Raw genomic sequence first — 20,608 nt, forward strand, 5'->3', positions numbered from 1 at the left:
GTTTCCCCCAGTTCTGTCGAAGTCCTGCAATCAAATCCCACTAGCTTTCAAAGTCTGATTCTCTGGGGATTCCTCCTCCCGTTGCCGGATCCTCAGGTTCGGAAGCCTGATGTGGGGCTCAGAACCTTCACTCCAGTAGGTGGACTTCTGTGGTAAAAGTGTTCTCCAGTTTGTGAGTCATCCACCCAGCGGTTATGGGATTTGATTTTATTGTCATTGCGCCCCTCTTACCGTCTCATTGCAGCTTCTCCTTTGTCTTTGGATGTGGGGTATGTTTTTTGGTGAGTTCCAGTGGTCTTCCTTGATGATTGTTCAGCAGTTAGTTGTGATTCCAGTGCTCTCGCAAGAGGGAGTGCATGCACACCCTTCTTCTCCGCCATCTTGAACCAGTCGAGGCAAAAAAATCTATCCAGACTTTCTTTTCATTATATAATTTTCCATCCCTTTGTTTTTAAGTTTTTTCATATCTTTTGTTTTAACCCTGTCTTCTGTAGACAAAGTATTGCTGGATCTACTTTTTTTTTCCAACTTAAGTTTTCCTCCTTTTGTTTGGTGAGTTCAATACAGTTATATTTATTATAATTTGTTCTATTTGAATTTATTTCTGCCATTGTTATGAGCCAGATGTTTTTGTCCCTCCCAAAACCATATGTTGAAGCTCTGACCCCTGATGTGATAGTATTTGGAGGTGGTGCCATTGGGAAGTAATTGGGTTTAGATAAGGTGGCGCCCTCATAATAGGTTCAGGGCCCTTATAAGAAGAGGAAGAGACACCAGAGCTCTCTCTCCACCTGCAAGCACAAGGAAAGGCCTTGTGAGAACACAGCAAGAAGGTGGCTGTCTGCACCTCAGGAAGTATCCTCACCAGACACAGAATCTGCTGGCACCTTGACCTTGGACTTCCCTGTGAGAAAGTCTAGTAAAATGTCTGTTGTTTAACCCACCCATTCTATGGTATTTTGTTACAGAAGCCTGAGCTAAGATAGAAATCTTATTCCATTCTTTCCATTTGCTATACATTTTGTTTCTTTCTTTTTTTTTTCCTCTTCTGCTTTTCATTGGATTTCCCCCTGCTGATTTGAAACCTCTATTAAAAAAAAAAAATTTATGGTGGTTATCCATAGCCTATTAAAACCTGTATTTATTCTCTACCTAAAAAACTTAAAATATGTTGTTATAATTAAGCATACTCTCATTTCCCTTTTGTCACCATAATTAATCCCACCTCATTTTCTGATCTAAAATTTGAATTATTATTATCTACTCCTTTTGGGTCCTTTACCATTTAAATAACAGTAAGCTTTACTGGATCAATTACTCATCCTTACTTCCTACATATTTACAAACACATAGAACTCTTCTGAGTTCACTTCTTTTCTTACTGGAGTATTTCCTCCAAGAATAGTTTCAAAGATGGTCTTTGAGAAGTAACCTTTTGCAGTCTTATATGCTTCATATTATTTTACACTCATTCAAATGATAGTTTAACTGAATATAAAATATAGGTTTAGTGTTTTTTTTCTTTCAACAATATCAAATATTAAGCCATTATTATTTTGTATCTAGAATTCTTATTGAGATGTCTGATGTCAATCTGATTCTCCTTTATAGCCAATCTTCTTTTTCTGGAAACTTTAAAGATGGTGTATCTTTTTTTTTTTTTTTTTTTTTTTGGACAAGTAAGAAGTGAAAGGTGGTCTGTCTTTATGATCTTAAATTTCGCTGTAAATGTGTCTGAGTTTTTCCTCCTCTATCCTGTTTGAAGGTCTATATGCCATTTTATTCTTAAGATTTTAATCTTTCTGTACTTTTGGAGAATTCTCATTTTTTTCAAAGATTTCCTCCCCTTCTATTTTCTCTCTCCTACTGGAATTCCTAGTAAAGAAGTGCCATCTGTTTTATTTCTCCTTTCCCATGCTATTTGTTGAATGATCTTAGGAAAATTACAAGCCTTTCCAAAGGAGGTAGTACTTATCTCATGAATGTATGTTATTTTTATCACGAAAAGCTGCCTCTTGGCAGAAATTAGCTGCCAGAAACTGTAATGCCTAAAGTCAGCCACAAGAGGTCAGACAACCACCAAGAAAACAGGTACTGAGCTGAGGGGTTTTTTTGTTTGTTTAGCACTGCTGAGGAACTATGGTAGCTACAAAACCGGAAACATTCCTCTCACTAATACTCATCTCTCATTTGAATGCTTAATCTCCAGTGTCAATAGCAGGATTACTGTATGAGCCAGCCTTCCCTGAGTTTGCAATTTGAGATGCAATAGAAATACTTCTGCCACTCCTGCTTGGGGCTGAAATTCTTGCAATTCATAGAGCAGATTTACACCAAAACCATTCAGAATGGATGTTTTCAAGAGGCACCAGAGTCAGCTCTGTCACTCACTGGTAGAGTGACTTTAGGCAAGTTGCTGAAACTCCCTGAGCCTCTGGCCAGCCTCATCTAGAAAATGGGGTTAACGATTCTTACCGCATAGAGTTACTGTGAGGAATCAGAAACCACGTCAGCACAGGTTAACACTGAAAAACTATAGGCTTTGCTGTTTCCTCTTCTGTAAAATGAGGGATTGGTGAATGGGTCTCTAAATTCCCACCCCACATGAATATTCAGTGTTTAATGAAATTGCATTCACCCCTGGAGATGGTCCAATTCAACAAGATGTTTCTGGGCCATGAACATTTCCGGGAAATTTTTATCAGACCGGTGTGATGGAAACAGAGAAGAACCATGTGGTGGTGGGGAAGCTGTCTGTTCCTCGGGTCTAAAAATCTAGGCCTACACATCTAGCTCTGCTTTTTATCAGTTGTAAGACTCAGGCAAATCTGCTTAGTCATTACCTCAATCTCAGTTTACCCATCTATAAAACGGGACTGAAATAACTACCTCACAAGATCAGAGGATTAATGAGAGCATGTGTGTGAATTATTTGAATGCAGTAAGGTTTTGTCTGTATCTAAAAAAACGGGCGTAATAGGACTTCCCTTGCAGGGCTATTGAGAAAAACAAATGAGATAATGAACGTAAATTGATTAGCACAATTCCTGGAATGTATAGGAGCTTTAGAAATATAATAAAGCATCAATGAATAGCAAAGCCCAAAATAGTAAAGTACGAATATTAAGAACTGGACCTGAGAAAAGCTGGAGGAGCAGCAACCAGAAGTGGGGGCAGGTGTCTGGCACTGGAGCGCGACCCTTCTTACATTAGGCCGGACAAAAGTGCCTGCTTCTGCCGGCTCCATGGCAAGGTGTCACTTGTCCGGGAGGCAGAATTAATGAAGGCTCTGGCTGGAGAGAAATGAGCTACACACTGGCCCATTCATCATTTTCCACTTTGAAAATGGCCTTTCTCAATCCTTCTCTGCAGTGGGTGATCAGGTACAGAGACTGCCTGTGGGTGGAGGCCCTGAGGAAGGAGGCTGAGGGGGCGGGGTTCACTTAGCACTAGATTGTGTGTGTACACGTATATAAAAGCTCCCAAATCAGATGACACGTTCTGTGAGTTTAGTTCAGTTCAAAGCACATCTTTATCAAGCGATGTGCTAGGTGCTGTGCCTGGGACCGAGGAGTCAGAGATGAAGATGACAAGGCCCCCGCCTTTGAGGAGCTCAGAGACTTGTGGGAGAGACAACAGGAGGCAGCTCTTGATACTTCCTATGTCACCCGGCAAGTGCCAGCACGGAGAAACGCACAGGGTGCTACCCAGGCGCAGAGGATGGGCTGGGGGTGGTGTCTGGGCCGGGACCCCAGAGGGCTCCTGGATGCAGAGGGAGCGCATCCACTGGCTGAAGCTGCAGGGCTGGTGGAGCGCCAGTCCCTCCATCTCAAAGGCCAGGCTGCCCCTTTGCTGGTCCCACAGTGGCCTGGACTAACCGGAACCACCCCATGGTAGCCACAGGGAGATGCTGTAAGTTGCCCTGAGTTAGCCCACGAAGCAGGCTGGACACTTGGCTGTGCTTACACACCAGACCAAATCGGCGGGAGTTTTGTAATAAACAGGAGTGTAGAGACGCTACTGGTGGCAAACACGGAGGGTGCTCTAAGGCAGGGGTCCCCAAGCCCCGGGCCACAGATTGGTACCAGTGCTTGGTCTGTTAGGAACCAGGCTGCACAGCAGGAGGTGAGTGGCGGGTGAGCGAGTGAAGCTTCATCTGTATTTACAGCCGCTCCCCATCGCTCGCGTTACCTCCTGAGCTCCGCTTCCCATCAGATCAGCGGCGGCATTAGATTCTCATAGGAGCGCGAACCCTACTGTGAACTGTGCATGCGGTGGCTCTAGGGATCTAGGCTGCGTGCTCCTTATGAGAATCTAATGCCTGATGATCTGAGGGGGAGCTGAGGCGGTGATGCTAGCGCCGGGGAGCGGCTGCAAATACAGATTATCATTAGCAGAGAGGTTTGACTGCACAGAGACCATAATAAATCAATTGCTTGCAGGCTCATATCAAAACCCTATCAGTGAGTGGCAAGTGAAAACAAGCTCAGGGCTCCCACTGATTCTGCATTATGGTGAGTTGTAGAATTACTTCATTATATATTACAATGTAATAATAATAGAAATAAAGTGCACAATAAATGTAATGTGCTTGAATCGTCCCCAAACAATACCTCCCCCGCTGCCGGTCCGTGGAAAAATTGTCTTCCACGAAACCAGTCCCTGGTGCCAAAAAGGTTGGGGACCGCTGCTCTAAGGAAGAAGGTGGACAAGCCGATGGCACTGGAAACCACTGACTTGTTAAACAGTAAAACGCAAAACAAAAGTTGCAGTTTGTTGGGAGGCTGCTTTTTGCTGTGGGGGATTTTCTTCTCTTTCCTTTTTTTGTCTTTTCCAAGAGAGAGAAACTGGCAGCGTTTCCTACTCCGAAAAGGAAAGATTCCTCAGGCACCTCCCACGAGGGAGAAAGTAGCCTGGTGTCTGAGTTGGTCCTTAAATATTTCCTCAAGCTGGCTTCCCTGTGTGGTCACTTACCAAGTGATTCGTTCCGTGGGGTAGAGCTTCCCCGGCTCCCTCGAGCTGGACTATTTATCATGGCAGCAGCTGGAGATAAGCTGGACACAAAGAGGATTTGTGTCTCCACTGGTCGGGCCCTAGATACGAACGCGGAGGAATTTTCTCATTAGTGGTAAGTCATGGAGGGCACTCCGGACTTTCATCGTGCGACCCAGTGCAAACGGCAGCAGGGAGGAGGGCACCCTGGAGGGGCAAAGTCCTTGAAGATGCTTTCACTGGACAACTGAAATGAAGGTTTCCAGAGTGGGTTTCCTTGGGAGAGATGAAAGACACTGAATGTTGTCTGCAATCTGTTTGGGGGTAGGTGGGGCTTCATCTAGGAGGGCTGCATTTCTTTGTGTGGACTTAATTACTTGCTCCCGCTCAGAGGGGAGCCAGAGTGGGCGCTCCAGATCGGGCACCTCAAACCCAGCGGTTGGCTGGCAGGGGCAATGCTGAGTGAAGCCCAGGGGACCCTGAGGGCCAAAATCTCAAAGGCAAGGAGGTGTAACCAGCAGCTGGCAGACTGAGCCGGGGAGCCCTGCGGTGGTGGAGATGTGGGTAGAGAGGGGACAGGGAGTGGAAGCACAGACGGTTCTAGAATACTCCCAGGATTCACAGACTTCGAAGGGATTCGGAAGATGTCCGAGAGCAAACTGACCAGGAAGGAATTCTCTGAGCTTGGAGCAGTATCTGAGGTGCATTCCCAGACTAGCTAATTCCATAAATTCTGAATCCCAGCTGGGGTTCCTCACCAGCACAGGCACAGACTTTAGGAATGAAGTGGGCTTCCTGATGACCTCTGATTTGTTCGTTTCCTTCGGCAACCTCTATAGGCAGATTAAGCTCAGAGGAAAAACACTTAGTTGAAATTACTCGGGGCCTCCCCCCCACCATTTGGTACTTCATTGCATAACAGGCTACACTAACATAGCCTGTTAGCATACCAGGAAGGCAGGTTCCGTGGTGTCCTCACCCATCATGGGCATAGTGAGAGACAGAACCAGGTGTCTCTTCTCCACCAGCGTTACCACTGTGCCCCAGTCAGCACTCAGCTCACAGACAGGCTTGGATATGTTGTCTGAATACATGCATCTCTGTATCCCGGCTTCTAGGCCAAAGGCTCAGAGCACAGCATTAAAAAATGTGACATATTCACATCCTTTTTCACACTTAAAAATTTCCTCAAAAGTTTTAAATTTTTACATTATAGTTTTTCATATTTGATCTTAGCCAAAAATAACTCCTTTGCATAATAGTGGGAAAGAAAAGTGTATGAAAGGCACATTTCACACCTGAATGACTGCAGAAGTTGATCCTGAAGCCATCCAACGGGAGAGGTCGCCCAAAGAATAGTCACTGGACTTAGCTGAAAGGAAGAAGTTGGTATTGTAAGTACTTTCAATGCCTTTTCCCATGCATGGAATACGCTGGATTGGGTTTTGTGTTACTCCTGCCTTCCCAGAACAATATGCTGCACCCCACTCCAGAGCGAGCGAGCAATGTGAGTGCCCGTGGTCTTCTTGCCCGTCCTCTGAGAAAGGAAGTGCAGGAGTGGAATTCAATGCAGAAAAGGCTGGAGACAGCCTCATGCCTGAGACGTTTCTGATGTGCACCCAGGGAGGGACCCCTGGCATGTCATGGGGGCGAACGACAGGGCTGGGCAGAAAGGTCCCGTCCTTCCCCCTTTAGAAATGTGTATGGCTTCTTTTCCTTCCCCTTCCTGTCTCTTCTCCACTTTGTCCCTTTTAAGGAGGTTAAAGGTCTGGCCAACTCTCAGCTGGGAGTCCTCTGGGTCTCCTGGTCTGACACCAGCCAGGGGCAGCAAGGGGGTTAAAGGGGCTTCAGGCCAGCGCTGCTCGAAGCCACGCTGTCTCAGTAAGGAGCATGTGGGTTGCCCCAGTCTGGGGTAAGTGCCTACGCCAGCAGCTTCGGGTGTTTTACCAACATTACTAATGACTCCGAATCTGATGGCAGCTCTGGTCCCTCTCTGAAGAGTGTCTGTGTGCACACCCAGCTCTGTCCCCTCCTTGATGGGAGAGGGCTATGGACCCCAGGCGGACGCTCTGGTGGTCACTCGCATTTCCTCCCTGCTTCCTTCTGACGGGGACGGTTGCACCTTTGCGCGTGATGTTGATGCCCTGAACCAGACATAGGTCTGGTTGCAAGAGGGACACTTCCACAGCAGCCAGCCAGTCAGAGGAAGACATGAGGGCACATCCCGAGAGATCATTTCCTCCCAGGGTCTCGTGCTGGAGATCTGTCAGCAGTGCCCATCATCCTCATGTCTACACTCTTCCAGGCTCACAAAGCAAAAGGCCAATGCTCTCCGCTCAACAAGGCAGCCTTCGGAAAAACCAACCACTCTGCATCAGTCAGGAGAAAAAAAAAACAAACCAGCAAAACCAAACCAAATCATTTTATTGTGTAGTTTCCTTCTACCAGAAGATTACTAAAAATATAAATATAAAATCTCTAGAAAACACTTGGAATAGCTCTGTAATATTCTTCTTTCCCCAAACCGGGGCCAACCTCTTTGTTCTTTAAAAGTTGATGGACTACATGAATGTCTTCATATCACCCACATTCGTTAACACAGATACATTTCTCTCCACGCAGGGGAATATGCCACCTTCCTGCCAAGTTCTGGAAGCTCACCTTGCATCTATCAGGGTAAAACTATTGCTGAATATGGGGATACAGGACAGTGGGTAACAGGGAGAGAAAAAACTCTGTGGCCCCAGCTTCCTTCTGTTGGACATAGAAGACAGGCCCTTCATTTCTCCTCAGTACCCTGTCCTTGAGCAGACTGGGACACCCGAGGGTCAAGCTTCTGGAGAAGTTGGATTCACCACGAGGGGTGTGTCAGGGGGGTGACTGCAGTCACGGGCAGGTCAGGTTGTTGAGATGGACACGGGAAGTCAAGTGGGGCTTTGCATAGAGAGCTGGTCCGAGCCGGGGCCCTCAGCAGGACAGAAGTCGCTGTTCCTACTGCCCTCTGGGCAACACTCAGCCCTAGCACCAGGCACTCCCTGTCGCATCTAGGACCTGATTTTAGCCTCAGAGAGCTCCCCCACCCCGGTAGCAGCAGCACCCCTCCTGTAGAAGGATGGCTGAGATGGAGATCGCAGAGAGGCCACCCAGACATTGGAGCAGGGTCCCACAGCCCCTTATTTGGTACTAGGCACGAGTCTGAGGAACGCTGGGGTCACCCTGGCCATGGTCCTGGGACAGCCTGATAGGATCCCTGGGCTAACCCTGGGTCTGAGGGCCAGGACCTCAGCAGCGGCTGGGTGTGGAGCGGAGAGCAGGGTGCTTAAGCCTGCCCAGGCCTGCCACCTCTGCACCTATGGCTACAATATCACCCGGCCAGACCCACCCTGGTCTCTGGGAGAGGAGCAGCCCCAGGGTGCAGGAACCTGGTAAGTTTCCCATCAGAGGAGCAAACCGAGCTTCTGGGATGGAAGCGCAGATGAGAGCGGGCTAGCTGTCAGCACGTGGGCTTAGTTCTCTGCCCCCAGCTCTGTGTTTTGTGCAGAACCCCAAGCCATTCTGGGAAAACTCACAGGCCCCCGAATGCTAGTCCTGAGAACTTCTGAGCATCAGGGTCAGATATCAACATCTTTGTGATATTCCTGGAGTAAGTCAGGACCGACTCAATGCAGTAACAGCCTTCCTCACTTCACCACGGCCTGCAAGGTGCCTGGTGTGCCTGGGCCCTCCTGAGGAAGATGAGACAAAGCTTCACTCTGAGAACGCAGGGTAGGAGAAAAGGCAGCGGGAGAGCTGTGGCAAGGCCCCCGGCTGCAGAAGCAAAGAGGCGGGAAGGGCACCCGCATCCCGGCGGTCCCCCGAGGCTCCCGGGTCTGCAGGAGTTAGCTTGGACATTTTATAAGGCAGAGGTGGTGGGGAGGGGAGCAGGAACTGGGTGATGAGATGAAGTGGGCAGTGAGCTCTGGGGCACCCAGAGTGGGAAGCCGAACAAAGAATAGAAAAGGGGAGGCGGCAGGAGTCACAGAAGAACTGAACAGCCCACTCTGGCCAGATGTGCTACTCCCAGCCTTCTCCCGGGGACCCAGCCACCTTGCTCAAAAAAAGGCATGTTCTCTTCTTGCTGCAAAGGCCCCCAGGGTTGGGATCACCCCCCGACAGGGTCTCTTGACCACAGGAAAACAGCATGACAGGACCCCTGGTGGGAGACAGGAACACAGACGTGGGTTAACCCAGGAGGGCAGAACCAGTGGGGTTGTGTGAACTGTCAATCCCTCACAGAGACCCCAGAGGCAGGCAGGTAGACAGCACCTTCTGTACAAGAGCGGAGCGCCTCCTACTTAAGGGCGGCCTGCTCCACAGTTCCTACCACATTCCAACCTCTCACACTCCTCACCTTGCTTCTCGTACTTACCATGCCTAGACCCTAGAACTACATCACATCACGCTGTGGAAACCCCGAAAAGCTGCTCTGAGCCCTTACGACTACTCTTTCCCCATCCCGTTTTCACTGCCTTCCCCACGACTGCTCTGGGTTCTCTCGGGACCAGCTCCCTGGATGCCAGGTTCCCGGGCCCTCCCCGCCAAACAAGATCAGATCTTGCTCTGCTGCTTCTGCCAGGGCCTGCCTAGCCCTGTCTTCACAGCAAGGCAAGCCCGGGTCCCTTCTTCTGTGCAGCGAGCCCGAGCGTAGCTGGCTGCATCATCTCGCCCAGTGCCTCCCACACTCCCACGCTGGCAGGCGCTCTCGCTGGCTGGTTCTGTGTCCTGCCTCAGGCTAGATGAGACACACCCTGTGAACCCGGGCTGTCGACAAGGCTGCCCGAGGTCTCAGGTCCGGTAAGCATTGCCCCCGGCTTGCATCCACACGGGCAGAGGCGAGGTAACAACCCGAGGCCTGTGCTGTCTTGGGACCAGGAGAAGCTGTGGCTGGGCTGTGCTCAGGGTGTGCGGCTTTCTGGGCCCGGGCCCATCATCAAGCCAAACCCGTCATCCCTCATCCAGCCTGATTCCCCCGGAGGCAGGAGGCCTCTGGCCCCCAGGGAGGAGAAGAAAGGAACCAGGAGGGCAGGGGAGGAAGAAGAGCAGGCAGCATGTGGGAGCCGGGCAGAGAGAATACCCTTCAGCCTGGGCTGCTGGCCCTGCAGGTCAGTGGGAAGCCAGGGCAACTCGGGGGCAGAGGCGCCCTAGTATCCAAGGGCTGCAGCCAGCACGCCGAGAAGCTGGGATGGCACCCGAGTCCTTTTGCCGTTCCACGGACGGACCCTTGGGCTAGGACTACGCATGGACTTGTGGCCCTGCCGCAGCCCGTGTGGAAGACTTGGCTCTGCTGAGCCTTGTGCAAGCAGGACAGACAGCAGGCTGGAGCTGGGGCAAGCGCCAGGGTGCACGGTGGAGGAGCGGGCAGAGGGGAAGGGGGGCTCAGCAGGAGCAGCAGAAGCTCTACTCAAAGGACAGCAGGTCTGGGTGAGGGCCCTCGATGTCAAGGCTGGAGGTCCGTGCCCGAGGAGGCGGGCTGCCGTCCTCCAGAGACTCAGCCAGGCTGATGGGGCTCAGGCTGAGCTTGAGGCCATTTCTCTCGATGAGGCCAGGGGAGGAGGCCCTTCGGCACTCAGTCACCTTTAGCTTCGGTTCGTCCTGGTTGTCCTTGTGGATTAGGTCAGGTACCGACAGGGAAACCTCCCCATTGGGCAGAGCCTCGCCCCTGTCCATCATTTCCATGACGGCCTCTGGCTGTGACGCACCTGCTGGGCTGGGCTGGGCAGTGGGAGGGGAGTCCTGGGGCTGCCCAGGTGACAGCTCTGTCCCATACTCCAGACTGCTTAGGACTGGCTGCGATGAAATCAGCATGTCCTGGGTGGTCTTCAGGGCCCGAGGGGTTCGCTTCCTGGTGGTAGGAGGCGGGGGATCCAGCCGAGGGAATGCTTCTTGCAGGGCTGACCTATAAGGTTGGTGACATGAGCTGACATAAGGCTGGCAAGACACCGTGCTGCACTTTCCACTCACCCACCCGGGAAGCGCTTTTCGCTCTGGGCTCTCGTTCTTGGTTTAGCGTGCGAGTCTCGGCAGTTTGAGCACAAATGGCTTTGGGCCTGTCACTTCCTCACTCGGTGTTCACAACAGCACAAAGCGTTAACACTGGGACCACTGGTGAACTGCGTCACGTCAGAACCTATACAATAGCCCTGAAAAGTGCATCCCCACGTGGGGAGTGTAGGCGTCTACAACGAGGCTGGACGTGGGAGGGCTGCCAAAGCAGAGGCTCTTCTCTCCCCTGACCAGTGGCTTCTGCCAGACGCCGGCTTCTCCACTACCGACAGTCAGGGCAGCACTTCTCAGGTGTGGCTGGGTGTCAGAATACCCCCCCCGGGGAGCTTCCGGCAATACCTGGGTTTGAATCCAGCCCTGCCAATTACTAACTCTGTAACCTGAAGCTCCTCACGTGACCTCTCTGAACCTTTGCTTTACCTGCAAAATGGAAATAATATAATTTATCTCAGGGGGCTGTTTCAGGGTTAGGTAAAATAATGCAGCTGAAGCATAGCACAGTGCTAGGACGTGACGGGCACGCCGTCAACTTCCGCCACGGTGGGAGAGTGGAAGCCGGCTCCCACAGACACGGCCCGATCCTTCAGCTGTTCTTTATGTGACAACCTCCGTCCCTACCCCAAGGCCATTCTCCCCTCTAGACACTACAGTCTGTCGCAGGCCCCTTCCAGCGGGTCCAGACCCGTAAGGATGTCAGGGCGGGAGGGAGAGGTGCACTCACCTTCCGTCGTCCACGTCAGCCCCACCGGCCAGCTGGGCCCCTGCGGTCTTGTTGACCTCCATCGTGCCCGCGCTGCCCAGGCTCGAGGGCTCTTTCCTCCGCAGGAAGTCGTTAACTTTGGCCCCCATGGCTTTGCCCAGGTTCTTGAGGTGCTGGCCGCTGCCCACCCAGAGTCCAGGCCCTCCGGGCTCCACAGACCCCAGGGCGGCAGAGCTGGGGGCCGCAGGCCTGGGCAAGTGGGGGAAGGAGCGGCTTGACTGGAGCTTTGGAGTGAGGGTTGTGTTCAAGTTCTCAAACATGCTGTGATCGACTACAAACAGAGAGGGAAAGACAGAGAGGCGGTGAGGAGAGGGGAGGGGGGGCCTTCGACCCCATCGCTTTTGATCTTCTCCCTATACCACACCCACAGCTTGTAACTTCATGAGGCTTTGGCAATAGTCAAGAGGGAGGCAGCAAAGTCACTCTTGAACCTTCCGATCCAGTTGTTCTGATGGGATGTGGGACCAGAAATTCTAGTTCTGCCTCACCCAGGTTAATCAGTGATGAACTCTAGCCACAAGAAAGCTAACTTATCCCTTTAAACATGCCTCCTTGACTCATGGCTTCACCCCTTACCTTGGGGTCACCAGGCCCTTTGAAGTAGAGAAAAACAAGGATGAAGCAATGAGATGTGACATTTTTACACTGCCATGAGCACATGTGGAGCTCTCTGACTCAGGCACTGGGGTAGAAGCTGGTGGAGGGATGGCAAGTATGAGGCTTGGAGTTGGAAGCTCCCTGCTAAAAAGCCACATGTGTAGCACGTTTTCTCCAGGAAAAATGCTCACTTCTCTTGGGGGTGGAACTTGGGAGGATGGGACAGCTGCATGCAGAGAGGTGCTAAGTGGTGCCTCAGAACCAGTTCACGCCAAATGGACAAGCACTTGGTGCCAAGGAAGCAGGAGGAAGCTGACAAACACCAGCTCGCTTAATCCTCACAAGCTAGTAAGGTGGGGCGTGGTAAGATTTCTCTTTATAGAGGAAGAAGACGGGGCTCAGCGTAATGAACTGCTGGGCCCGAGGTCACAGCCCAATTACTGGCACGGTGGGAACTAGAACCCAGGTTTTCTCACCTAAAGCTCAGGGCTCTTGCCACTACTTTTCCTGCCTTGCATGGAATAACCGCCTAAATACGCCTCGCGCACAGTCTGCCTCCCAGGGATCTCTGTTCGGCTGGAAAGATTAACTCAAAGGGCTGGGAGGAGACCCACTGGGTTGTAAACACTTGCAGGGCAGAAGCCATGTCTCACTCATCTTTGTGTCTTTAACAGCTAGCCTGGGTGTGGCACACAGTAGGTGCTCAATAAATATCCTGAAATGCCAACCCCATTTGCAGATAGAGAATTGTGGAGACCAAGACCACAGGAGCTCCGAGGTCTGTAGCTGGAATGGCTAGAGGTCATGGCTCTAAGCTACACTGTCCACACACTTGCACAGAGGCAGCCTCTCCCCACCAGGAAACCTAGCTCAGGCTCAGTGCAGCCAGACCCACTCTGGGGCCTTGGAAGCAGGCTTGAGGTTGCTGTCCTTACCAGCTACTCCAGATATTTTGTCAGTCTCGGAGGAGGAGAGCGATTTGGTCACAGGCTCTGCTCCTTGTCAACACCTCTGCTAAAGTGCCTCCTCTAGCCGAGCCTTCCTAAGAGTAACTGAGGTTAGGGTACACCTTTTCTTCCGTTGAACTTTTGCATAAAGCAATTCTCTGCCCTGCACTGCTGAGTCCTGGGCACTGGGGAGCATTTCTCTTTATTGTGGTTTTATGCAGAGATATCCCTTCTGAGCCAACTACCTCAATAAGCCATAGGCTAAGGGTCTTCGGGCGGCAGGAGGAAGCTGTGGGAGGAGTGGAGACCTCCCCCTGTGATGAACCCCACAGGCTTCACCTCTGTAACTGCCCCTAACCCACGTGCGAGAAAAGCACCACTGCAGGGGACATGCCGGGAACTCGATTAGAACATCCCTGGGACACAGGGCACAGAGCTGACTGGGTCAGGCTGGCTGGGTTCCAGATGTAGACCCACCACATTAGAAGGAGATCCCGGCCTATCCCACAACAGGGGTATTAACTCTTGAGTCTTCTCCTGAGAGTGTAAATCTTGCCATGTCATCCACTTTTGCATAATTTACCTATCATGTCCCATATCCTTCTAATTTTTATTTAATCGTGAACTCTGCAAACTAGCAGAGAAGCCTTTGGAAACTTAAGCATTTAATGATTTCCCCCCAAACCAGAAAGTATTGGGGCCACCATGAAACTAGAGCAAATGTTCAAGAGATATATGCCAGGGAAGAAGGCCAATCCCTACCACTTTCGGGCTCACATAGTTCTCTGGCTGTTTCCTTACTGGTTTAATGTGAATTTTCAGAGCAGACACATTCACTTCTAAAAGTGTAAGTACCAAAAACACCTGGCAAAGTGACTTGTAAATTGTGAGCCCCTTTGATTATAATTATTGAAGAAACACATTCTAAGAAACATAAATAACTTTTGGATTAAGCACCATTTTAGATTTCCTGTACTTCTTGTTTCTCTACCCTTCAGGATGTATACACTGAATTCTTAAGTAATTTAAAAATAGCTCATCATATAGTCTCTTCATAATTCTTAAGTCTTCTGGTAAATACATCTTGTCTTTAATAATAAAATAAGTCCCTTGATGGGATGAAGCATCTTAAGTGACATTTTTTGTCTATAATGCTCAGCATAGGGCCTTGCACAACAGTAGGCATTTAATAAATTAATTGAATTGACTTTTGATATGAATACTTAAAACTGACTGCATTATGGGCTAACATCGTAGAGAAGCTGTTCCCCAAGCCTTCTTCCATTTACAAAAGCCACTCAAAATGCCCTCCTCCAGGAGTGGTAAACAGGGGCTCTTGAGGTCAGGCCAGGAAAAACTGCCCTTCTCTCCAAAGCAGGACTCTGGCTGGGGCTCCCTTCATCTCCACATCTGAGGGATGTGCAGCGAGCCCCTTTCCTGCTGAAGGCGCTAACGACCCCACACTCTGTCAGGACGGGAGGCTTGGTGGTTCAGAAAATAATGGTGATGGCAGAAAGAAAGGTGACTGGATCCCAACCAGGTGGCCCTCCTAACAGCACCCCCAGCATGCACATAGCCAAGCAGAGGGGAGCATCTGGGGCCAAAGTCATCCAAAAGAAAGACAGTATCTTACCTGTCCGAGAAAGGGGCTCGGAAAGCAGGCGGGAAACAAACGAGAGAGAGACACATTTTATGTAGTGACCGACCACTTTGGGAGTGTCACCTCCCGTCTCGGTCACCAGCAACAGCACACCAAGAGGATACAGTATGCAAGACAGGGGTCCTGCTGTGAGGAGTGTAACAGACCTGGATGACCAGGTTCCCATACGCTTTGTAATAAACCAAAACAGAGCCGTATTTTAAAAATTCTACAAACAGGCGCTGAGGCAGCCTCCTGTATTTCCCCCAATATTTTGAGGCCCCTTTACATGAAGTATATCTGAAGTTCCTAGCTGGCACTGGGAGGAATGGAATGGGCCAAGGCAAGATGAAATTCTAACTTTTCTGGATCATGTGTGTATCACTCATTTTTTTGCTGTCTCGTTTCCAACACGTGAATCCCTAGATTTTAGACCAGAAAGATGTTCATTCATCCACTCCAACCGTCTAAATTAACAAAATGAGAAAAGCAGGTGGCAGAGAGGTCTGCCTAATACCACACAGGGAGATAACAGCAGAGCAGGGGTTAGAACTCACGTAGGCTGACTCCCAGACCCATCATCTTTCTCTACACCACGACGGCCAAGTGAAACTGCCAATACCCTCAAAGTTGCCAAGGTACGTGGCGTCAATTTACATCCTAACACGTTCTAACGTTCCAAACCAGTCTATGAAGGAGGTACATGAGATCTCATTCTCCACACTGTCCTGCAAATGTTTAAGTACTGTGAATAAACACAGACAGGAAGACAACTCTGGAATCTCATATGCACATGCTAACTCACACTTGCTTCACACACTGCGAGGGGAGCCCACTGCTGATTACGGGCTGGGCCAGACCTTTCCGATCCAGCACAAACATACCCACCTTTAGATCTAAAGCCCTGTATGCATCTAGTCATGATGATCTAGAATGGGGCACCTTCAAGCTCATCTTTCAACCCTCTAGCAGGCTGGCCATGACAAAAGTGAAGCAAAGAGAAGAGGCTACCTTGCCACTCTTGAGTACACAACCTTACTACCAAATTGCTTATAATGAGCAAAATGGTGTTGAGTAAGCCACCCAACTATGTTTTAGTCATTTGCTAAAAACAGACAGCACCAACCACTTAAAACAGTATTTGGTCCCTATTCCTAGGACGTACGTATTGAAGTATTTAGGCACAAAGGGGCATTATGTTCATAATTTACCTTCAAATATCTCAGAAAAAAAAATGTATACACACATAGAGGCAGAGAGGGAGGGAGGGAATTGATAAGGCAGATGGAGGAAAATGTTAACAATAGGAAAATCTGGATACAGGGTACATTAATGTTCTCTGTACAAATTTTATTTTTGCAGCTTTTTATAAGTTTGAAATTATTTCCGAAGAAAAATGTAAAAAATATACCCCAAACCAAAAAAACGGAAACTAAGGTAAAACAACAAAAACATCTGGTGACAGAGGTTAGGCAGATGAAAAAAGCAAAGAGGTCATTAAGAGAGGACAGAGGATCCCAGAGCTATGGGTGGTGACAGCAACGACATGGAAAAGGGACACTAAACAACAGAGGGGGTGAATAGACAACATCGCTCTCAGGTCTCCACTACATTCCTCCCTCTCTCTGGGTATCCCCAATCAGGACAGGCCACGGAAGAATGACAAGTGAAAAACATCTTTAAAATTTTTGTATCTTGCTTGCTACAGACCCCATCCATCTTTGAGAGGGATAACCTCCCCTGGCGAGTAGAATCATGTGGTCCTCTTGTGATGTCAACTGAGCTCAGAATGTTTATTGCCTAGACAACCCAACCAGCCTCTTGGGAGCAGGTGTGTGTGATCTCCATACACTTCAGTAGTCAGAATATGGAGAACTTCTCACTCCTCAGCATTTCTGAACCTCGAATCTCTTCCTCTGCTCTGAGCACTTTTCCTGATATCACGTCCTCACGTGCCACCACCTTGCCAGGTAAACTCTCGTGCCACTAGGGCCACAAAAATGTGGTTTTCTGAAGCTTGTTAATTGAGTACTCTACCAGATCATGTTACAGGACCACGATTTAGTGAGAAAGTCAAATTACACATGGGGAGAAAATAATTTTTCAAAATGCTGCATACATGGTAAGTAGTTCCTGCCGTGTATTCATTTCTTGCAAGGGAAGGATGGGGGAAACATTTGTTGTCAGGCTTTTTTCCCCCTCTGAATCTGCATGAACCCTCAAAGTGACAGTTTGTCTAAGTAAGGAGTAGCTACTAGCTTCAGCCCTGTTTTGAAACCTGGAGAAGATCTAGACTTATCAATCCATCAGAAGGAACCTAAGGGGGTGGTGGTGGTAACTGATGAGCCTATCATGGAATAAAGTAGAATGTTCTGAGGACTTGCTATTCAAAGCATGGTCCATGGACCTGCAACACCTGGGAGCTTCTTAGAACAAGGCAGAATCTCAGGCCCTACCCCAGACCCGCTGAATCAGAATCTGCATTTTTAACAAGATGTCCAGGTGATTCCTACGCACATTAAAGTTTGAGAAGTGCTGTCCTCTGAAGTGGTTCTCCTAAACATCCATTTGCCTATACACAGGACATCTGTATCCCTCTGTTTCCCAAACTGAGCACAGCTACTGCTCTGCGATTTGAGGCAAGTCAGCTTCTTAACCCAAGTATTCGCAACCATCAGGCAGCTGGGGTCCACCTGAACACTCTCTGGCTGTCGGTGGGAGGCGTTTTAATTGGAGAAACGGGCTTCTCGTCCTCAAAGGGATCTTGTAACATAGCTACGCGGTCCACGACCAGACTCCCTCCTCTGGGCCCTCCAGGGACCCAAAGGCTGCAGTGTAGAGTGAAAACACACACACACACACACACACACACACACACACACACACCCTGCAGGAGGGTCAAGAAAGGGGCAGAAAGCTGTCATCTGGTCCACATCTTATATTCTTCTTTGGAGAGGACCTTTCCAGGGTCTCAGTGAAACCAGCACTCCATTTGGAATTCCCCAGGAGGTCATCCAGAACAGCTCTGCCTATGTGGATGCCACAAAGGTCATTTATTTTGCTTCAGTTTTGCAGTGCCTTAAAGCACCAAGGTTGAACCTCTAGGTAGGTCTCGGGGGGAGGGGTCCCAAGAAGAGGATGCCCAAACTCGCTCAGCTCACCAGCGTGTTTCTTCTGTAACCCAGGCATTGCAAAGACGGTGTTTCCCACTGAGGCGTCCAGCCCAGCCCAGGCCCTGCTACCCCAGCACCAAAGCAGCGCTCTCCGGCATGGGGTGCACAACACAGTGTTCTCACCAGGTGAGGCCTTCTCTGACTCAGGCGGGCTCATGTGGGAAGCTGGGGGAACAGGGGCTGCTCCCCTAAGGGCAGGGTGCCTGTGTGTGGGATCGCCACGTGCTGCCTTTCCCCCTGTAGTCTCCTGTCCGGTGCTTCCTTTAGCAGACCTGCAGGTTTGTAGAGTCCTCTGCTTCTCCTCTCCTGTCTCTCAGGCTGATGGAGAACAGCACTTTCTGCCTGACTGGGCTGTTGCAGGCAGACAGTGAGGCTGGAGAAACGGCCGCAACCAGTGGTGGTAGAAAGCGGGGCTCTAGGAGGCCAGAGGTCTGGCTGTCTGCTGAGCCACCTGTGTCTATGCTCAGAGGAGGCAGAGGAAAGGTGTCTGCAGGGAGGGATGCACCTGACAAATGCCAAGGCTTAGTTAGTCATTGCAAGGGGAGTCTCTACCCAGAGATCAAACTGCTTTTCTCTGGACAGCAGGAAGGAATGCCTTAGACTGCTCTCCCCACCCCATCCTCTGCCTGCTCTCAGAACTGCACTCAAGGAGGGGCAGAGGTAACCTGAGGTCCTGCCTAACTACCTGCCTTCTTGCCCTTCTGCTTCTCCGCCCGGCCTCCAGCCACCCCAGGCCTCACTGCTCCCTGCCTGGCTCGAGGCTCAGACCCAGCCCTTTCCTTTGCAGACTGCATCTTGGGGGACCCCCCAAACAGAGAGCAGCTGAGGTGGAACTGCACCATCTACCGGCCCTGGTTCTCCCCTTACAGCTACTTTGTATGCAAGGACAAAGAGAGCCATCTGGAGACCTACAGCTTCCCAGAGGTGCAGCGGGACGAGGGCAGGGGGGACAACTGCCTCCCAGAGGACACGGCTGAGAGCATCTGCTCGTCCCCTTCCTCCCCAGAGAACACCTGCCCCCAAGAGGCCACCAAGAAATCCAGGCACGGCCTGGATTCCACAGACTACATCACAACCCAGGACATCCTAATGGCCTCCAAGTGGTACCCGGCCCAGCAGAAAGGCTACAAGTGTGCGGGCTGCTGCCGTATGTACCCGACGCTGCACTCCCTCAAGAGCCACATCAAGGGGGGCTTCAAGGAGGGCTTCAGCTGCAAGGTGTACTATCGCAAGCTCAAAACCTTCTGGGGCAAGGAGCAGAAGGTCCGGCCGGGAGACAGGCTTTCCTCAGGCAGCTGCCAGGCCTTCAAGTAGGGCTGCTGGGTGGCGGCAGCTGTCCTGTTAGCGGACAACGCTTCAGGGAAACGGGGGATGATGCCTATTTATGTCTCTACAGAGAGGCCAATAAACCAAAGTTAGTGACAGCCTTCTGTCAAGTCTGAGGTCACCCTGTACCACCTGTGCTTCTCAGTCCCTGGTCCCCATCGCATTCCCCTTCTGCTACCAGTTGCCTAGCAACACCAGGCCCATCTCCCTGCCTCTCTCTTTTTTTTTTTTTTTGTTTGAAAGACAATACCCAAAGTTTGAGCCTATCTTCTAAAATGGTGGTTTTCAAAGTGAGGTGCTCAGACCAGCAGTGTGAGCAACCCTGGGGAATTTGTTAGAAATGAAATTCTCAGACCTACTGAATCAGAAACTCTGCGGGGTGGGCCCCTCAATCTGTGTTCTAATTGCCCTCTAGGTGATTCTGATGCAGCTCAGGTATGAGAACCACTGCTCTAAGACCCTGGCCTTCCTGTTGGTCCCTCTGTGATTGGTCCTTGCCCTGCACCGTGGGAGAGCTCACACTGAGGGAGAAGGGTTGAACGCCCTTTCCTCTCGGTTCCACCAGCAGAATCTCTGCAGTTTGAAAGCTTCTTAGGTGTTAGCTCTTCTGAGGGGTGGAACGGGGAGGACAACATGCCCCACGCATAAGGCAGAAAAGAGGCAAATAGGGCTGGGGCCCATTCCCACCACGTGTACCATGATCCTTCATTTGGAAGGGACATCTCTGACTGAAGCAGAACAGGTCATTTTTGACCCAGGGGGCATCTTTACATGGCTCTGTTGAGTCATGTCTAAAAAGCCCGGTAAACATGTGAAAACACTGCTTCCTAGTACCAAGAAATGTCCCAGCAGACAGCCCTGACCCTTATTCCATTTCTGAGCAAACCTCATAGCCAACTCTGACCCAGAAAAATGAATGAGCGTCGAGGGTGCAGCAAGGACATCGGTTCTGCCCATTATGTGGTTAAAGAAAAAAGAGCTTATGTTTGATGGTCTTATTTTTAGGCCTTATTTACCTCTCACTTCATCTCCCTAATGACTCAGTGGACCCCTTCACTGCAAGGGGGCATTTCCTTTCAGGGACCCTGGCACCAACCCTCCCCTTGTCTCTGCTTCCCCACTGCTTGGCCAA

The 20,608-nt window shown here is 50.3% G+C and overlaps 2 protein-coding genes across 12 annotated transcripts in view; one reads left to right on the forward strand and one right to left on the reverse strand.

Annotated features, from left to right (window-relative positions):
- Window positions 1-2,967: 2,967 nt before the first annotated feature.
- Window positions 2,968-19,574, forward strand: SPATA46 (spermatogenesis associated 46). Of its 2 annotated transcripts, XM_082407281.1 has the most exons (4): window positions 2,968-5,128; window positions 16,686-16,947; window positions 18,163-18,276; window positions 18,938-19,574. In XM_082407281.1, exons 2-4 carry the CDS (start codon window positions 16,845-16,847, stop codon window positions 19,462-19,464), a joined length of 744 nt encoding a protein of 247 aa, XP_082263407.1. In that variant the 5' UTR covers window positions 2,968-5,128; window positions 16,686-16,844; the 3' UTR covers window positions 19,465-19,574. The 2 variants fall into 2 exon arrangements, with proteins under 2 accessions (XP_082263407.1, XP_082263406.1); XM_082407280.1 differs by lacking the exon at window positions 2,968-5,128 and having other exon boundaries at window positions 15,171-16,947.
- The window catches only part of LOC309634891 (carboxyl-terminal PDZ ligand of neuronal nitric oxide synthase protein), a gene marked incomplete at its 5' end in the record, with an annotated part of 304,374 nt that continues 291,162 nt past the window's right edge, over window positions 7,397-20,608 (reverse strand). For 9 of the 10 annotated variants that reach the window (XM_082405414.1, XM_082405410.1, XM_082405412.1 and 6 more), the window contains 2 exons: window positions 7,397-10,927; window positions 11,756-12,065. In XM_082405414.1, the coding sequence (XP_082261540.1) occupies window positions 10,429-10,927; window positions 11,756-12,065 (809 nt within the window). In that variant the 3' untranslated portion in view covers window positions 7,397-10,428. Of the gene's footprint in view, window positions 10,928-11,755; window positions 12,066-20,608 lie in introns of those variants that run through there. The other variant, XM_082405415.1, reaches the window with a different exon arrangement.

The sequence above is a fragment of the Balaenoptera borealis genome (genome assembly GCF_965194805.1).
Source record: "Balaenoptera borealis genome assembly, chromosome: 1".
Lineage (NCBI taxonomy): Eukaryota > Metazoa > Chordata > Mammalia > Artiodactyla > Balaenopteridae > Balaenoptera > Balaenoptera borealis.

Coding starts and splice junctions, on each gene's coding strand:
- SPATA46 (XM_082407281.1), top strand. CDS start 16,845: ATGGAGAACTTCTCACTCCTCAGCATTTCTGAACCTCGAATCTCTTCC. Junction 16,948..18,162: donor ACGTGCCACCACCTTGCCAG/GTAAACTCTCGT, acceptor TCTGTAACCCAG/GCATTGCAAAGACGGTGTTT. Junction 18,277..18,937: donor CAACACAGTGTTCTCACCAG/GTGAGGCCTTCT, acceptor TTTCCTTTGCAG/ACTGCATCTTGGGGGACCCC.